At 42.8% G+C, this 20,365-nt stretch overlaps 1 protein-coding gene across 1 annotated transcript; it reads right to left on the reverse strand.

Annotated features, from left to right (window-relative positions):
- Positions 1–8,472: 8,472 nt before the first annotated feature.
- Positions 8,473–19,523, reverse strand: LOC130358389 (matrilysin-like). Its single transcript, XM_056561575.1, has 5 exons — positions 19,396–19,523; positions 16,600–16,820; positions 14,654–14,802; positions 10,886–11,011; positions 8,473–9,444 (listed from the first exon to the last, which is right to left on the reverse strand). Exons 1-5 carry the CDS (start codon positions 19,504–19,506, stop codon positions 9,266–9,268), a joined length of 786 nt encoding a protein of 261 aa, XP_056417550.1. The 5' UTR covers positions 19,507–19,523; the 3' UTR covers positions 8,473–9,265.
- Between the last annotated feature and the right edge of the window lie 842 nt (positions 19,524–20,365).

Consider the following 20,365-nt stretch of genomic DNA (forward strand, 5'->3'; position numbering starts at 1 on the left):
GCTATGTGTTCCGCTCGGAATTCCGCCTGAAGAAAGAGCAACCCCTTTCTTCAGGCGGAAATTTTCTAGCGGATTTTTCATCCGGATTTTCCACTTCACAAATTCCGAAGTGTGAATTTTTGAACGGAAAACCATTCATTACACTATGCATTATAGTAAGCGGAATTTCTGCCGGAAATTTCAAAGCCGAAATTCCGGCGGAAATTCCGTAGTCTGAAACTAGCCTCAGGCTTCTATGGGAGGAAAACGCCAAGATTTTCGAGAAAAAAAACCCTACTCTGAATTTGAGGACATTTTTGAAAACCAGCCTCTGAGCGCAAATGAGCTGAAAAATGCCCAAAGGGTTTAAAAAAAAAAAAAAAACACCAAAAGGAAAAGCGCCAAGTGGATCTGGCATTTTGCAGTTCACTATTGACTTGCACCTAACATCTGGCTGCGACGTTTTTTCACTGAAAAAATGCCGTGCGTCAAAATGGGCGTTTTTAACTGCGTTTTTTCCTGAAAAAACTCAGTGGAATTCTAGCCTTAGGGGGAGATTTATTAAAACATGTCCAGAGGAAAAGTTGCCCAGTTGCCCATAGCAACCAATCAGATCGCTTCTTTCATTTTTAACAAGGTCTCTGCAAAATGAAAGAAGTGATCTGATTGGTTGCCATGGGCAACTGGGCAACTTTTTCTTTGCACAGGTTTTGATATTCTTTGATTTCCTCCCACCCCCTGCAGTGTATTAGTATATAAAGCAAGATGTGTAACACAATATACCTGAATGCTGAGCCTTCAAGCACGTTTAAAGCATCTTCGTTATTTTGTGACGGAAGATAGTAACGGGAGAAATAGTGCATGCATAACGGCCGTTATTAATAACGGGCTATAACGGGTTAAAACGGTTATTAGAAAAATCCCATAGACTATAATGGGATTTTCTAACGGCCGTATAGGATTTTGTTACTGCCGTTTTCAGCTGGTTTTCAGACGGAACTTCGTACGGATCTTTAACCCCTTAACGACGCAGGACGTATATTTACGTCCTGGGCCGGCTTCCGCGATATGAAGCGGGATCGCGCCGCGATCCCGCATCATATGGCGTCGGTCCCGGCGCTAATCAACGGCCGGGACCCGCGGCTAATACCACACATCACCGATCGCGGCGATGTGCGGTATTAACCCTTTAGAAGCGGCGGTCAAAGCTGACCGCCGCTTCTAAAGTGAAACTGAAAGTATCCCGGCTGCTCAGTCGGGCTGTTCGGGACCGCCGCGGTGAAATCGCGGCGTCCAGAACAGCTGACCGGACACCGGGAGGGCTCTTACCTGCCTCCTCGGTGTCCGATCGACGAATGACTGCTCCGTGCCTGAGATCCAGGCAGGAGCAGTCAAGCGCCGATAATGCTGATCACAGGCGTGTTAATACACGCCTGTGATCAGGATGAGAGATCAGTGTGTGCAGTGTTATAGGTCCCTATGGGACCTATAACACTGCAAAAAAAAAAGTAAAAAAAAAAGTGTTAATAAAGGTCATTTAACCCCTTCCCTATAAAAGTTTGAATCACCCCCCTTTTCCCATAAAAAAAAATAAAACAGTGTAAAAAAAAAAAAATAATTAACATATGTGGTATCGCCGCGTGCGTAAATGTCCGAACTATAAAAATATATAGTTAATTAAACTGCACGGTCAATGGCGTACGCGCAAAAAAATTCCAAAGTCCAAAAAAGCGTATTTTGGTCACTTTTTATAACATTAAAAAATGAATAAAAAGTGATCAAAAAGTCCGATCAAAACAAAAATCATACCGATAAAAACATCAGATCACGGCGCAAAAAATGAGTCCTCATACCGCCCCGTACGTGGAAAAATAAAAAAGTTATAGGGGTCAGAAGATGACATTTTTAAACGTATAAATTTTCCTGCATGTAGTTATGATTTTTTCCAGAAGTGCGACAAAATCAAACCTATATAAGTAGGGGATCATTTTAACCGTATGGACCTACATAATAATGATAAGGTGTAATTGTTACCGAAATATGCACTGCGTAGAAACGTAAGCCCCCAAAAGTTACAAAATGGCGTTTTTTTTTCGATTTTGTCGCACAATGATTTTTTTTCTGTTTCGCCGTGCATTTTTGGGTAAAATGACTAATGTCACTGCAAAGTAGAATTGGCGACGCAAAAAATAAGCCATAATATGGATTTTTAGGTGGAAAATTGAAAGGGTTATGATTTTTAAAAGGTAAGGAGGAAAAAACGAAAGTGCAAAAACGGAAAAACCCTGAGTCCTTAAGGGGTTAAAACTGAGTCATTTTGTAGTGTGAAACAAGCCTTAGCGGACCTCATGTTCTGTATACACTATATACAGCTATCTATAGGAGCAGGGAGTCCTGTCAGTATAGTGATGGGATTCCCGGCTCCTGTATAGTATACATGGGTACACTATGCCCCCTTGTATACTATATGGCGGCGGAAGTGAGTAGTGATGCTGTACATCACTCCTCATCTCCTTGGGCTCACCATCCGACCCCCAGAGTGGTACCTGAAGACAGTGAGAAAACTGCCTCAGGGGACAAATTTGCCTGTTTCCACACACCAGGGAAAACGCCCGAAAAAAATTTGTTTTTGCTGGTGGGAAAAAACCTCAGTGGAATCCTAGCCTTAGGGTACGTTCACATGTGCGGATGTACAGCGTATTTTACGCTGCAGATCCCACGCTGAAGGACCTCTGTATGGTGCCCTTAAATGTGCCTGCTCCGTATTGCCGCTCCGAGCAGACACACTACAAAGTGCGAGTCGCCACGCATGTGTGGTGTACTCGCACACATCGCGGCCGCTTCCCCTGCTCAATGAGCTAGGCCGAGAGCGGCCACGATGTGCGAGTATACTGTGCATGCACGCGGCGACTCGCACATCGCAGTGTGCCTACTCGTATCGGCATATTGCCGCTCCGAGCAGGCACATATAAAGGCAGCATATAGGAGGTCCTTCAGAGGCGGATCCGCAGCGAAATACGCTGTGAAAATCCACACGTCAGAACGTACCCTTAGGCTGGAATTCATGCAAAAATGGTTTAAAAAATGCCCATTTTGCCGCATGGCATTTTTTCGCAGATGCTAGCTGCAAGTCAACAGTAAACTGCAAATAGCCAGGTCCACTTGGCGTTTTTCAGTTTGGCGTTTTTTTTTTATCCTTTGGGTGTTTTTCAGATATTTTGGGCTCAGAGGCTGGTTTTCAAAAATGCCCTCCAAATCCTAGTTTGGCATTTTTATCTGGAAAATCTTGGCATTTTCCTTCTATAGAAATCTATGGAAGTAAAAAAAAAACACCAAGAAAAACGCCATGTGGGTATTAACTTTGGCGTTTTTGCCGGTGGTTTTTATTCTTTTTTGGACTTCAAAAATCCAAAAAAGTGATGGAGATACCTTTTTTTTAATAACATTTTGTAGGGTACCATTAAAAAAAATTATAAAAAAGATACAGTAGTGATGGAAAAAATTGTATATAACGAAATGTATCTTTTTTATAACAAAATTTTTATAAATTTTTAAACAGGGATCAATTTATGTGCGCGGGCAGGGCACGGCTGTCCGGGCATGCTGGGAGTTGTAGTTTTGCAACAGCTGGAGGCACCCTGGTTGGGAAACACTGACATAGACAGTGAGTTACAGCTTCCAGCAGCTATTTCTTACTTTTATATGTAAGGACTTACTTTATCTGTATTAGTTATCTACTTATTTTTCTTTAATTCTCACTTTTTCCTATTTTTGGATGACATTTCGGTGGCTTCAGAACCAATTACCAGGTTTCCATAGAGTTATAGTCTCAACATACAATGGTTTCAACATACAATGGTCTTCCTGGAACCAATTAATATTGTAACTTGAGGGACCACTGTACATTGCACTGGACAATATGCTAAGCTGCAATTCTGCTATCTAGTTCTGCCATCTAGTGGTAGGACTGTATACTGTCCACCTTCCACTTTCTTCACCATTATGCTGTTGCGGGGTTGTATACACTGTTACTATGCCTGCATTCTATAAAATATTTCAGTAGTGTTCAATAAATACTTTATAAGGACATAATACAGTGGTAACTGAACTAATGCTATTACCTTTCAGATATGGAAGTTTCCAACTCAGTAGAAAATATGGGAGAACATACAACCAGCAGTATTAGGCTTTATTCAGGCTTTATTGTCGCTGTTAGAGATTTACAAAGGAGTATTTCTCATCATATATCACTGATAGAGATGAGCGAACTTACAGTAAATTCGATTCGTCACGAACTTCTCGGCTCGGCAGTTGATGACTTATCCTGCATAAATTAGTTCAGCTTTCAGGTGCTCCCGTGGGCTGGAAAAGGTGGATACAGTCCTAGGAGACTCTTTCCCAGGACTGTATCCACCTTTTCCAGCCCACACTGGATTGGCCTGCAATAGTACAGATAAGCCATTGACTACGCTGATGTGTACTATTGCAGGCTGTCATGCCCCCTCCCATAGACCTGCATTGTGGGGGCGGGAGGTGACGTCATGAGGGGCGGGGCTATGCTGTCACAAGCTTACGGCGCCGACTCCAGCATTCGGAGTCCCCCTTTAAGACTAGACTTTACTTGAGACTATACCTCAGACAAGGTATACCCTTAGGCTGTCCAGGCATGCTGGGAGTTGTAGTTTAGCAACAGCCCTTTTTTTTTTTGCCTAGTTACTTCACAAAATACATCACGTTGCATAATTCACTTCGTAAATTTGCGCAAATGAGAGGAAGCCCCCGGATAGCACAAAAAATTGTAAAAATCTCCCACACACATTCATGCATCGGACGGTCAGTGGGGTACATTTGTGGAAAAAGTATTTTTTTCGTAACTGATAAATTCAGCGCCCCATCCAGGGCATCTGCAAACCATGTCCCCTGCATATAGCAAGAAAAATGACAAAAGCAGTGCAGACAACATGAAAACAGCGCACGGTCAGATTACAAGTCAGTCTGCATAATAAAAACACACAGCGCTCGCAGCTTAGCAGGAATACGCCAGTTAAAAAATTCCCCCCTTTTTGCTTTTGTTCAGAGCGTTTCTCAAAAAATGTCTTACATTCCAGTATAAGTTTATTTTCAACAATAAAGACGAGAGGCAGATATTTTATTAGGTGATTTTATTGTAAGAAAGGTAACGCAATCATATTCTACATAGTATATTTCAAGCTATATATACGGAGTTCTTTTTATATATACTGAGTTCTTTTTATATATACGGAGTTCTTTTTATATATACGTTTTTTTTTTACATATACGGGGTCTTTTTATATATACGGGGTCTTTTTCCAGAATTGTGCCTGGAATTGTAACTCAGCACCACTCACTCAAACGGGCACTGTCAGAATCCAAACCTTTTTATACGTTGTACATCTTCACAAAACATTAACCTTTCTAATACTCTATAAAAATAGTATCTCCTTTTTATAGAAAGACCACTAGGGGTCCCCATACCATCCAGAACATAATCCTGTCCGACTACAGCATCATCTTTGTCCCAGCTGAAGCACAGACTGGGGAAAAGTCCAGTAAATGAGGGTGGAAATAGCACTCCTCTGTGCTCACTCCTGTCCTATCAGACTGCAGCATGAAAACAGAGAGCCTGCCGTGATTGGATAAAGAAACACAGCACTGCACACCAGACTCAGGGAGGAAGTGAATGCATGGTGAGTGAGGGCATGCTCAGTGCCCGCCTCTACCTGAGCAGTTGACGTCAGAATGAGTGAGCAGCAGAACAGAGACATTTTTTAAGCAAAATACAGTAGAATAGAAGTAACATCGGATCGGATCGCATCACCGGCATATCGTCCAATTCTTTTTCTGGCCACCTTATTTTCATCCCGGGTGGTAAGTACTGGAAACTACATGATAGGCACCAATCTTTGGGCAAAAAGAGTCCCCGGACAGTGGAGTCCCTTGACAGTGAAGGCAGAAACGAATGTCCTTCAGCCCATATTTATAGGCTTTACCTAAAGGCATTCCCATAATCTTTAATCTGCATTGCATATCAGCATCGCATACCGCATCTAACTTGATGTTAGCTATTTTTGAGAGGTCACAGTGTAAATAGAACACCACTGGCCACTCCTTTTTGGCTAGACGAGGGTGGAGGAAAAACAACCCTTAGGGTGGCGCTGTTTGGAGTCCAAACCAGGAGTAATTCAAAGCACTGGAGTGGTTTTATTAAAGCATAAAACAATAAAAGATAGGGATGACGTGTTTCAGGGGAGTCACCCCCCCTTCCTCATCTTTTTTGGCTGTACACTTCTACATTCACAGACCACCTCATGATTACTATATGGGACAAAGTATTGGATATGAATACGGGGTCTCTTTGAGTGTATTGGACCATGATGCTATGATATATTTCTAATACCTCCCTTGTTGTCGCATCTTGACATAGTTTTTGTGAGAAGAGAGACGGGAGAATCTATCTGTATGTTATTACTCCCACTCCCTCTGCACTACTCCCTGGAGAGTTGTGCAGCACTGTAATGCGCCACAACCAAACGCATTGGATATTGTTATATCTATATATATATAGATATCTATCTATCTATCTATCTATCTATCTATCTATCTATCTATATCCATATATGTTGTTATGATTTATGTGATCACCAGATTGTTTTGACAAGTGTGTACTGCATGAAATATACTCACAGGGTACTTATTTGGAGGTTACTGTCAGTTATCATCAGGTAATTACTTTCCTCCAGATAGTTTTCACATCCTATATCTCCATGGTTTTTGCCTAATTAGAGTGAGATAGGAGGCTCCGGATGAAGGTCTCCCTGCATTTACAGGTAGGGGTTCTTTTGACCAGCAGGGTCAGTTCCCTAGCAGGAAATCCTGTTGGGTCAGATACCCTGGACCGGTTCCTAATGACTTATCATTACCCTACCACTAACATGTTTGTTCTTTGTACATGATTTTGTCCTGGTTTTATATATAATATTTAATTAAAGCGATGTTTTAAGCCCTTGGTGTTACTTCTATTCTACTATATACTAGACACAGGTCTGTAATTTATTTATACTCGCCTATATTTTTAAGCAAAATACAGAAGCTAGACACATAACAATGACATATTAAGCATCTGCATGACCTAGTAAATAATATATAGAAGTATTATTTTGTTTTTCTATTCCAAACGCTGAGCAGCGGAGTACCCGTTTTAACAGCCTATTGATAAAAGTGGCACTGTTGTTTAATCCTGAACAACTCTCTTAACCCCTTAATGACGCAGGACGTAAATGTACGTCCTGGTGACGTGGTACTTAGCACACCAGGACGTACATTTACGCCCTGAGCATAACCGCGGGCATCGGAGCGATGCCGGCATCATGCGCGGCAGGTCCCGGCTGTGGATCGCAGCCGGGCACCCGCCGGTAACGGCGGACACCCGCAATCCCACGGATGTCCGCCATTAACCCCTCAGATGCCGTGATCAATACCGATCACGGCATCTGCAGCATCGCGGTCACTTAACAGGATGATCGGATCGTCCGCAGCGCTGCCACAGCGATCTGATCATCCTGCACGGCAGACAGAGGTCCCCTCACCTGGCTCCGCTGCCTTCCAGGAGTCTTCTGCTCTGATCTGCCTTCCCGCAGACCAGAGCAGAAGATCACCGATAATACTGATCAGTGCTGTGTCCTATACATAGCACTGAACAGGATTAGCAATTGAGTGATTGCTATAAATAGTGCCCTATGGGGATTATTAAAGTGTAAAAATAAAAGTAAAAAAATTAAGTAAAAATAAATGTGAAAACCCCCTCCCCCAATAAAAACGTAAATTGTCCCATTTTCCCTATTTTATCCCCAAAAAGTGTAAACATTTTTTTCATATACATATTTGGTATTGCCGCGTGCGTAAATATCCTAACTATTAAAATAAAATGTAAATGATCCCGTACGGGGAACGGCGTGAACGTAAAAAAAAAAAGTCCAAAATAGCTGCTTTTTTATAACATTTTATTCCAAAAAATTTTTATAAAAAATGTAATAAAAGTTTTGTATAAGAAAATATGGTATTGATAAAAAGTACAGATCACGGCGCAAAAAATGAGCCCACAAACCACCGCTTATACGGAAAAATGAAAAAGTTATAGGTCTTCAAATTAGGGGGATTTTAAACGTACTAATTTGGTTAAAAAGTTTGCGATTTTTTTTAAGTGCAACAGTAATAGAAATGTGTATAATCATGGGTATCATTTTAATCGTATTGACCCAGAGAATAAAAAACACGTGTCATTTTTACCATAAATTGTACGGCGTGAAAACAAAACCTTCCAAAATTTGCAAAATTGCGGTTTTCTTTTAAATTTCCCCACACAAATAGTATTTTTTTGGTTGCGCCATACATTTTATGATAAAGTGAGTGATGGCATAAGAACGGACAACTGGTCGCACAAAAAACAAGCCCTCATACTATTCTGTGGATGAGTTATGATTTTTTGAAGGGGAGGAGGTAAAAACGAAAACGTAAAAATAAAATTGTCTGAGTCCTTAAGGTCCAAATGGGCTGAGTCCTTAAGGGGTTAAAGGGGTATTCCAGGGAAAAACTTCCCTATAGCAAACCTCTCCTGCTCTGGACAGTGCCTTACACGGACAGAGGTGTCAGCAGAGAGCACTGTGGTCAGACTGGAAAGAACTTCACAAATTTCTCTGTAGCATATACAGCAGCTGATAAGTACTGGAAGGATTAGGATTTTTAAATAGAAGTGATTTACAAATCTGTTTAACTTTCTTGCACCAGTTGATTTGAATTTTTTTTTTCCCCACTGGAGTTCCCCTTTAGTCTGTGTAATAGAATTCCCCTGGACCACCATTTTCAAGTCCTTAATATACAACATATGTAGAGTACTACTCCTTATATCAGTGTTTCCCAACCAGTGTGCCTCCAGCTGTTGCAAAACCACAACTCCTAGCATGCCCGGACAGCCTTCGGCTGTCCGGACATGCTGGGAGTTGTGGTTTTGCAACAGCTGGAGGCACCCTTGTTGAGAAACCCTTCCTTATACAGTTTTACTTGCATTTAGCACCTGATTATTGGCGTAGATATAGTTATATTGAAATTGCTGCAAGCTAACTTTTACTATGTGCATCATCTTTATTTGCAGATATTATATCTTTTAATTGAATATTCATTGCAAGTTTATACCCACACACAAGCATTATTGTGCTTTACTGTCATTGCGCTCTTGGCTAAAGGACCATCTGACTGGTGTCTTAAGACATTACTTGCGCCTTCTACCATACAGTGACTGGATTCCATTGATGTCGTCTTGTGACAGGCGGAAATTATTCACTTCTACAGATTGGTAGGTGGGGAACATCAGGGCCCGACGGTCGTCAGAGTGACCGAGTCCCAGGGAATGACCGAATTCATGAGCGGCCACCAGGAAGAGGTTGAAGCCTAAGGAAGAAGCACATATATATATATATATATATAGATTAAAAGAAGATATTAACTAGAGATGAGCGAACTTACAGTAAATTCGATTCGTCACGAACTTCTCAGCTCGGCAGTTGATGACTTTTCCTGCATAAATTAGTTCAGCTTTCCGGTGCTCCGGTGGGCTGGAAAGGGTGGATACAGTCCTAGGAGACTCTTTCCTAGGACTGTATCCACCTTTTCCAGCCCACCGGAGCACCGGTAAGCTGAACTAATTTATGCAGGAAAAGTCAGCAACCGCCAAGCTGAGAAGTTCGTGACGAATCGAATTTACTGTAAGTTCGCTCATCTCTAAATTTATTAACCAAATGTACAAGGCTTCTTTTACTGTTGTAGTACTGAGGCTGCTACTAAAGGCATATATATATATATATATATATATATATATATATATATATATACATATACATAAATAAATATATATATAAATATAACTATTTATACAAATATATATATATATATATATTATAAAATATATTTATATATATTAGAAATATAAATATATATATATATATATATATATATATATATATATATATATACACACACACCTTTAATCTTTATCTTGTTTTGTGGCCTTGTTGTACAATTTAAAAAAAAGTACCGCCTCCCCGCACCCCCCCCCCATCGATTTGCACTAAATACCCCGTAACCGAATTTTTAAAATGTGTGGACATTTCTGAAAACTGGAAAACTGTAATTTTTAGGTGAATTTTCAGAATAAGCTCCCCTGTGTGTACATGAGGAGCAACACTATTTGTGGTCTTTATATAACTTTTATATGGCATTCTTCTGCAGATTTCTGCTCTGCAGGCTTCATCTACAATTTGCACTTCTCCCAGAACTGGTTACCTTCCCCCCCCCCCTCTCCATAGACTTGTAGTGGCTTGTCTTGCAGACACAGGACAAAGCTGAGCTGAATTTCAACGTGGAGTACAGTCTCACAGGGGAGGAGGGAGAGGGAAGAAGCTTGATAACAGGAGAAGGAAGCATTTTTGTCTTATAAGATATATTAAACAGTTTCTTATATTCACTTGTACTATTGATCTATGCAAAGTTTGTTCAAATGACAGTGCCTATTTAAATCTTACATCAACATAAATATTCAGAGCCTTAAATAGCCAATTGGGTGTTACCAGTCGGGGGTGTGGCTCTACACTGTCTGACACTTTCAGCTTTGATTGGATAGTATCAGACAGGGTAAGGACACTCCCCCCAGTGGTAACACCCAGTTGGCAATTGAGTTAACTGATAAACTGCACAGAGCTATAAGAAAAGATTTCATGGGGAATACTAAACTAGACAGGTCAAGTGAAGCTGATGGAACATATTTATGCATCTTAAAAGTATTTATAAAAAAATGTATACAGACGTGGCACAGTATAACTATTAAGCATTGTACCTGCTCGGGTATTTGTCCATCTTTCATCTTCATCAAAATGGGCATCACCCCCTATCCCATTTCCAGGAGCGTAGGCATGAGCTAGCACCCCACTTTGGCCATCAAATGGATTAGAATCACCATGTGCTACAAAAGAAACAGTCAGAATTAATGTTAATATATATGAATTATCAGTGTAAGATGCTGGGCACACTTTACTTGTGAATGACATCAGCCATCTGTGTTGAAAGTAATTTTTTATTTATTTTTTGCTGTCGTAGACTACATCAGTGGTTCTAAACCTGGGGTACAAGTACCCCCAGGGGTACTTAGGAATTCCCTAGGGGGTACTTGAAAAAAAATCAGTAATGGCAGTCACAGCCACTGGTTACTGGTCTGGACCACTTTGGAACAAAATGGTAGGCTGACGTCACTGCACGGAGGAGCGGAGCAGGAGGACAGCAAAGGGGAAGCGCTGGCACTGGGCTGCTGTGGGCAGTAACTACCATCAGCTTTGTTGCTCCACTGCCCCTGCAGACCGGGGACCTACTGCTATGAGCCATAACAATAGGTCCCCAGACCAGAGGAGCAGTGGAGCAACAAAGCGGGAGAGTAGGGTGGCCTACAACTATATATGGGGGCAGTTTGGGGGCCTACAGGTATATTTGGGGGAACAGAGCGGGCCTAGCAACTTTACGCAAAGCGCGTACTATTACGGTGCGTGACAATAAACATGGGGAGTGTGTAAATAGGTGGGTATTGTACTGCAGAAAGAAGCCTAAAATGTTTGTTTGTCTGGTTCTGTGGAGAAGTCTTGTATGGGAGAAATCTTAATGGTGGTCTAGGCTAGATAGAGAAGAAAAGAAAAGTAAACAACTCCGCTTAGATAAGACGTCACCTGTAAATCGGGGGAACTGGGGAGATAGGGAGAGGAACAGGGGGCCTGTTATAGAGGAAAGTAAAGCATATGAATTATACTATAATCATTACAAAATGTCTCTAATATGAGGGTACAATTTTTGGGGGGAATTAGCTGTCAAGGGGTACTCAGGCAAATAAGGTTGAAAACCACTGGACTACATTGTTTGAAACAAAAACCTGCAGTGAAACATTTTTTTTTACCATGTGGTGTACACATTTACACATTCATTTTTTCTGGTCTTATAGGTGATAAATGCTACTATATTCTAGGCAAATCCTCATTGACTTTAATGACATCCATGATGCCCAACAGAAAACCAGATGGTTATCATTAAGGGGTTAGTCCTATCTCATAAAGTGCTAGCATATGCCATAACTTTATGATCAGTGGAAACCCGATCTCTGGGACCACCAATGTATTTTAGGAATAAGGGGATGCAGCACTGGTGAGTTGTCCCCTGACTTGTTGCAGTCCTGGCCACCTGGCTAAGTAGGGAACTGCAGCTGGCCCCAAAGTTCCCATCACAGTTGAGTGGTCCATGCCTGAGGTGCAGACGAGAAACACAGAAGAGGAGGCAGTGCCCGCACCAGTGCTGTGTCCCCTTTGTTCTCGCATCATTGTGAGTCCTAGAGGATGGATGCCCACTTATCATTAAAGGGGTATTCCAGGATTTTTTTTTATTTGACTATGCTACATGGGGTGTAAAGTTAGTGTAGTTCATAATATAGTGTATGTACCTGTGTGTGACGGTTTTCTTACAATTGTTCTGTGATTTTCACCCCAATATTTATTTTTAACAGCATACAAAAGGACTGTTGTCTCAGATTTTTCCCAGCTTGCAATGCGGCTGAGACCTGACTCACTAGTCAGCTGATGACAGGGAGCCTGTCTGCTTCAATGGGTGGAGGGATCACTTGGTGGGAGAGAGATCAATCTGCAACTAATGCAACAGCTGTAGGCACCCTGATTGAAAACCACAGGTCTTTTGAATGGATGCAGCTCATTTATGTTTCAATGGATTGGGTGGCTGATGTGTGGGAGGGAGGAAAATGGAATTATAGGATTTGTAGTCAAAAGAAGAAAACTCAGACAGGAAATACTAGTCCACAAAAAGCTAACCCAAGTGTTATGGTAATCTCAGAACATAGCCATTCATCCCCAAGACAAGAGCAGATCCTTCCTAAGCATGTCCATTACTGCCAGGTACGTACAAAAATCACCTTATGATGGATAACCCCTTTAAGTGTTGCTAGCAATGTGCTATAGAAACAAAGAAGATTGTTGTCATAGAAAGACGACCTGGTCCATTTGTTCTGTCCTAATGTTATTCACTTAATTTTTATACATATATGTGTATTCCAGGCAGACTTAAAGGGGTTCTCCATGGAATTATCTTTTTTTAATCAACCGGTGCCAGAAAGTTAGAAAGGTTTGTAAATTACTACTATTTAAAAATCTTAAACCTTCCAGTACTTATCAGCTGCTGTATGCTCCACAGGAAGTTCTTTTCTTTTTTAATTTATTTTCTGTCTGACCACAATGCTCCCTGCTGACACCTCTATCCATGTCAGGAACTATCCGCAGCAGGATAAGTTTGCTATGGGGATTTGTTCCTACTTTGAACAGTTCCTGACATGGACAGAAGTGTCAGCAGAGAGCACTGTGGTCAGACAGAAAAGGAATTCAAAAAGAAAATAACTTCCTGTGTAGTATACAGCAGCTGATAAGTACTGGAAGGATTAAGATTTTTAAGTAGAAGTAATTTACAGATCTGTTTAACTTTCTAGCACCAGTTGATTTTAAAAAAAATACGGTAGTTTTCCACCGAAGTACCCCTTTTAGACCCTCTACGTTTTGGTAGCCCATCTTTGATCTATTTGATCAACATCTTTTTGTAGATGAGGTCCCCAGAACTGAACACAATGGGGATAAATAAAAACTACAAAACTGTCTGGCTTTCCATAACAACCAATCACAGTTCAGCTTATATTATACCAAAGCTAGTTAATATAGTAAAGCTGACCTGTGATTGGTTGCTCTAGGAAAGCCACACACTTTTGCTGTTAGTCTGTTTTTATTTATTACTTCATATTGTGTGGTCTCCCTGGAGCCCTATACAGTGGGATCACAATCTCCCTCTTTCTATGGTTATACTTCTAGCTATGCAGCCAAGCATCCAACATCACTACCCCTAAATCCTTCTCTTCTGAAGACTTTACACAGAACTGTCGATATTATACGATAAAGAGGATTCGTTATCCCAAAGTATACTATTATACATTTGGAAGCTGAAAGGGGTACTCCACCCTTAGATATCTTATCCCCTATCCAAAGGACAGGGGATAGGATGTCTGATCGCGGGGGTCCTGCCGTTGGGGACCCCCGCCTTCTCCCTGCTGCACCCGTCATTCGTTTAGAGTGTCGGGTGCAGCGCCAGAGGCTTGTGACATCACAGACAGGCTCGCTCTGGATGTCACGGCCACGCCCCCTTATAGCAAGTCTATGGGAGGGGGTGTCATGGCAGTCACCCCCCTTCCCATAGACTTGCATTGAGGGGCGGAGCGCGACGTCACACGGGGGCGGAGGCGTGACGTCACACGCCGTCAGCCCTGTGGTCACCGGTAATCAGACCCGGAGCGAACACGCTCCGGGGACTGATTACAAACGGGGTGCCGTGTGCAAGATCACGGGGGTCCCCAGCGGCGGGACTCCCGCGATCAGGCATCTTTGGATAGGGGATAAGATGTATAAGCACCGGAATACCCCTTTAAGGTCAGAATGAGCTGTGTCCTTAAGGGGTTAATCTAAGTGTCAACAGACCTTGTAATATATTCTATTCAGATTTTATTACAAATGAAGATACCTACTTCGTGCTCTGAACTGGATGAGAATATCTGCGTCTCCACTGTTGACTTTAGTGAACCTCAGTGGAGTGACTTGGCTCCAAACATTGAGTGCCTTCTGGATCGAATCATCAACCACGCTGGATGGAAGATCTGGGGTGTAATTCAAAATTCTGCCAAAGAATGGAAATATACCCCATCATTTTTTTCTTTTGTTATACAAAGTAAAACATAAATACTTCACAGTTATAATACAAGTTAAGAGTTGTATAACTAAATAGTGGGATAGATTTACTTGGCACACCTCAGCAGAATAAGGACATAAATTGTGCCAAAAATTAAGTACATTGGCCCACGTTTACTATGCCTGATGCACAAGAATTTTGGGTCCTTAGGCACTTTGCTTGACAAGAAGGCATGGCCTACTGGTAAAGGGGTGTGGTACGATTAAAACTGGGGGTGAGACTTTAAAGACCATGCCATGTGCCAAAATAATGTCAACAATGTAGAGATCAGGTGCATATGATCCACAATACACAGTAAAGAAAGAAGGGTGACACTCACTCATCTGTAGAAATCTTCATATATTTTATAATGGTGCAGGTACAAAACTGTGCATTGGGAGGACATAAAAACAAACAGCTTGAGCAATACCAAGCAGCTACAGCCGTTTCTCAAGGCACTTTTGATGTCTCCAACACCCAAAGGTCTTGGAAAAATGTTTGTCGGCCCAAGGAAGTCCATGTTGATGCAAGAAACATCTGTAGCAGCTAGGTTTTGCTCCAGCTGTTTGATTTTATGCCCTCCCACTGCATATTTTGGTACCTGCACCATTATAGTAAAGATATAGGGGGAGATTTATCAAAACCTGTCCAGAGGAAAAGTTGCCCTGTTGCCCATAGCAACCAATCAGATCGCTTCTTTCATTTTTAACAAGGCCTCTGCAAAATGAAAGAAGCGAGCTGATTGGTTGCTAAGGGCAACTGAGCAACTTTTCCTCTGGACAGGTTTTGATAAATCTCCCGCATAAAGATTTCTACAGATGGGTGAGTGTCCCCATTCTTTCTTTACTACATGATGTGCTAACATAATGAGAGAGATTTATCAAAACCTCTGCAGAGGAAGAGTGGTGCAGTTGCCCATAGCAACCAATCAGATTGCTTCTTTCATTTTCCACAGGCCTCTTTAGAGGCCTGTGGAAAATGAAAGAAGCGATCTGATTGGTTGCTATGGGCAACAACACCACTCTTCCTCTGCACAGGTTTTGATAAATCTCCCCCAATGTGTTAAAATGCACAGGGTTGCCAGGGTCAGCATGGGTTGGTACGTCATTGGAAGCAGGAAGAATCGCAGGGCAACATGGACTGGAAGCCATTGGAATGACAGGGTGTAAAGGCAGGTGAGTATGCTCTTTTTTTGTTGACCCACCATATTCAATTTATAATACTGGTGTCTATGTCAATGAGGACTTAAAAGTGTAGACTAGTGGTAGCACCTGCAAAGGTGTAGTATAGAGGTAGCAGTTGCACCCAGACCTTGGAGCCTGAGGAGGTCCAAAGGCCCTCTCAGTCACATAAAATATTGTAAATGGTACATAGTAGGAGGGCCCCTAAGACATATTTTGCATTGGGGCCAAGGAGCTTTAAGTTACATCTCCAGTGAGCAATATTATTTGAGTAGAGTAGTTATTGCTAGCTGCTAGACGTACTGCCATCTGACCTCTTGAGACAACAACCATTATGGCTGAGCTTTTTTTGTCACATTAGAAATGTTTTTTTTTTTTAGATTTTGGGTGGATATTCATTTAAAGGCAATGTAGGGAAAAATAATGAAATGCACATATTGGGTCCTTCAGAATGAAGCCCCCATATTGTTTACAGTATAATTATTTGGGTTGTCAGTAGGGATTAAATAAACACGTAGGCCCCCAGGCTTGTTCCTTAGTTAATGTTTTGGTCGATGGAACCCACCTGTAGGTAATAGAGGTTTTCTGCCATCTTGGTCTTCCCTGGAACGTAGTGAATTCAGCCACATCTGGCATACCACATCTTGGGGCTTTCATTATATTCATTGTATCTTTGTCCAGCTTTCCTGTTACTTTCATCCTGAAAAATCTTTGCATCATCTCAAGTTTCTCAGTCATTGAAGTTCTATCTCTAGCATTTGATGTGTAAAATTTTTTTAGGTATTCCTAGAGGTAAAAAAATAAAAATAAAAATAAATTTTATCAAATTCATTAGCATTCTTATGTTTAACATTAACATTTAAGATTTTAAAGTGTACCTGTCATTAGAATTATCATTTTTGTCTCTGTTAGGAGACCAAATACAGGAAGTGTAGGTGGACAAGCAGGGCTCTGTACACTGAGGACAAGCATGGCTCTGTACACTGAGGACAAGCATGGCTCTGTGCACTGAGGACAAGCAGGGCTCTGGACACTGAGGACAAGCAGGGCTCTGGACACTGAGGACAAGCAGGGCTCTGTACACTGAGGACAAGCAAGGCTCTGTACACTGAGGACAAGCAGGGCTCTGTACACTGAGGACAAGCATGGCTCTGTACACTGAGGACAAGCAGGGCTCTGTACGCTGAGGACAAGCAGGGCTCTGTGCACTGAGGACAAGCAGGGCTCTGTACACTAAGGACAAGCAGGGCTCTGTGCACTGAGGACAAGCAGGGCTCTGTACACTGAGGACAAGCAGGGCTCTGTACACTGAGGACAAGCATGGCTCTGTACACTGAGGACAAGCATGGCTCTGTGCACTGAGGACAAGCAGGGCTCTGGACACTGAGGCCAAGCAGGGCTCTGTACACTGAGGACAAGCAGGGCTCTGTACACTGAGGACAAGCAGGGCTCTGTACACTGAGGACAAGCAGGGCTCTGTACACTGAGGACAAGCAGGGCTCTGTACACTGAGGACAAGCAGGGCTCTGTACACTGAGGACAAGCAGGGCTCTGTACACTGAGGACAAGCAGGGCTCTGTACACTGAGGACAAGCATGGCTCTGTACACTGAAGACAAGCAGGGCTCTGTACGCTGAGGACAAGCAGGGCTCTGTGCACTGAGGACAAGCAGGGCTCTGTACACTAAGGACAAGCAGGGCTCTGTACACTGAGGACAAGCAGGGCTCTGTACACTGAGGACAAGCAGGGCTCTGTACACAGATGGTCAAGCAGGGCTCTGTCCACTGAGGACAAGCAGAGCTCTGTACACTGAGGACAAGCAGGGCTCTATATACTGAGGACAAGCATGGCTCTGTACACTGAGGACAAGCAGGGCTCTGTACACTAAGGATAAGCAGGGCTCTATATACTGAGGACAAGCAGGGCTCTGGACACTGAGGACAAGCAGGGCTCTGTACACTGAGGACAAGCAGGGCTCTGTACACTGAGGACAAGCAGGGCTCTGTACACAAATTATAAGCAGGGCTCTATATACTGAGGACAAGCAGGGCTCTGTCCACTGAGGACAAGCAGCAAGCCCTGAGGGCTCTAGACAGTGAGGCTCTGGACAGCTCCAGGCACAGCAGGCTGATTGACAAGCCAGAAGCCTGCACAGAGCCCTGCTTCTCCTGCCCTCACTTCCTGTATTTGGTCTAACAGAGACACACATGCAATAGCTGCAGGGACAGCATTTCTTCACCTAAAAATAAGCACTTTTTTAAAATCAATGTATATTACAACTATATTTATAATGGTATTATCTACATTATATAAAAGGTTTTTAACGACAGGTACACTTTAAGATTTTTTTTATTCCAGAAATATTGCAGTTTTTAGTCTGACTAGTAGACCTTATAAGTTGACAAATCTTATTCTGTAAAGAAAACTTTTCAGAAGTGCCCTTATCATCACAACCAGGATTACAGAAGTTAAAGTGCACTTTGAAATCTGTAAATACGTACAGAAATTTCTAAACCAATTTTCCCCCCACTAAAACCTTTTTTAATGGAATGCCATAGGTTGCATAAAAAGGATTTTCAACTTTTCAACAATAGAAAAATGAAGTAAGAAGGTGATAGATCACCCCAACATGGCAGACCACATTCCACCTGGATAAACCCATAAAGGCCCCAAAGGTCCCTTGCCCCCCATGTTAGTGGAACTGTAGTGCACCTGCTTGGCTACAACTCCATTTACGCTGACTATGGGACTTGGTCTGAAGAAGCGCTAATACGAGTGTGAAACAGCTGTAACCAAGCCAAGTTACCAATGTTCGTGCCTGAACAAGATATTTTGTATGCACCCTGTACCTTAAGGCTATGCTCATGAATGTCCGCCCAGAGAATTATTAAGTGAACATACTGCAGATAGTGGGCGCTGGCAGCACATGTCGGCGCCAGGACCTATCGGAAATGTGCCATCTCCATAGACGCCAGTGCATTTCTGAGCGAATTCTGCAGATGCTTGTGCCACAAAAATCTTCTGCGTGAACAGTACAGCAGAATCCCATTAAAAAGCATGGAGCTAAATGCTGCAACGGAATTTCTGAGCTGAATTTTTCTGCTGGATTCCGCTCGGAAATTCTGCCATGTGAACAAGGCCTTAGGGCTATGTCTCGTAACAAGCTGAGATTTCCATACTCTGAAAACAGTGCAGATTCCTATTGAATGACAGCAGCGATCTTTAAAATCCAACCTAATGGATACATTGTGTTATATTAAAACATTTAATATAGAACATATACCATATATGTATGCGTGTATGTATATATATATATATATATATATATATATATATATATTTTTTTTTTTAAGAAACATACCTCTGCAAAATCCTGATCTGTAGAGCTGATTACACCATTGTTTTGTGGTCTTGGCATGGCAAGTGCACCATAACACAGTGAAAAGAGAACCAAGCAATGTAGTTGCATCATTGTGGTGGTCGGAGTACACAGCCTGCACTGTGCGGTGCGCCTCACAGCATCAGGTTATATAGAGGAAGGTGTGTTGCAATGCAGTGAATCATGAAAAATTAACCAAGGTTTTTTTTTTTTTTTACATGAATCCTTCTTGAACTGTACAGATACATTCCCTTTGTCATCATCACATCAGCAAATATCGACCCATCAACCCATTGTCACGATGCCGGCTGGCAGGTAGTGGACCCTCTGTGCCAGAGAGGGATTGGCGTGGACCGTGCTAGTGGACCGGTTCTAAGCCACTACTGGTTTTCACCAGAGCCCGCCGCAAAGCGGGATGGTCTTGCTGCGGCGGTAGTGACCAGGTCGTATCCACTAGCAACGGCTCACCTCTCTGGCTGCTGAAGATAGGCGCGGTACAAGGGAGTAGGCAGAAGCAAGGTCGGACGTAGCAGAAGGTCGGGGCAGGCAGCAAGGATCGTAGTCAGGGGCAACGGCAGAAGGTCTGGAAACACTGGCAAGGGACACACAAGGAACGCTTTCACTGGCACTAAGGCAACAAGATCCGGCAAGGGAGTGCAAGGGAAGTGAGGTAATATAGGGAGTGCACAGGTGATAACTCTAATTGGAACCACTGCGCCAATCAGCGGCGCAGTGGCCCTTTAAATCGCAGAGACCCGGCGCGCGCGCGCCCTAGGGAGCGGGGCCGCGCGCGCCGGGACAGAACAGACGGGGAGCGAGTCAGGTAGGAGAGCCGGGGTGCGCATCGCGAGCGGGCGCTACCCGCATCGCGAATCGCATCCCGGCTAGCAGCAGGATCGCAGCGCCCCGGGTCAGAGGACGTGACCGGGGCGCTGCAGCGGAGGAGGTGAAG

The sequence above is a fragment of the Hyla sarda genome, chromosome 2 (assembly GCF_029499605.1).
Source record: "Hyla sarda isolate aHylSar1 chromosome 2, aHylSar1.hap1, whole genome shotgun sequence".
Classification (NCBI taxonomy): domain Eukaryota; kingdom Metazoa; phylum Chordata; class Amphibia; order Anura; family Hylidae; genus Hyla; species Hyla sarda.

Bases quoted from the DNA above. Each gene is read 5' to 3' on its own strand.
- LOC130358389 (XM_056561575.1), bottom strand. From the start codon at position 19,506: ATGATGCAACTACATTGCTTGGTTCTCTTTTCACTGTGTTATGGTGCA. The intron at 14,803-16,599 runs GTGGGTTCCATC...ATTCTTTGGCAG, and splicing joins AAAACCTCTATTACCTACAG to AATTTTGAATTACACCCCAG. The intron at 11,012-14,653 runs GTAGGTATCTTC...TTTCTTTTGTAG, and splicing joins CATCCAGTTCAGAGCACGAA to CACATGGTGATTCTAATCCA.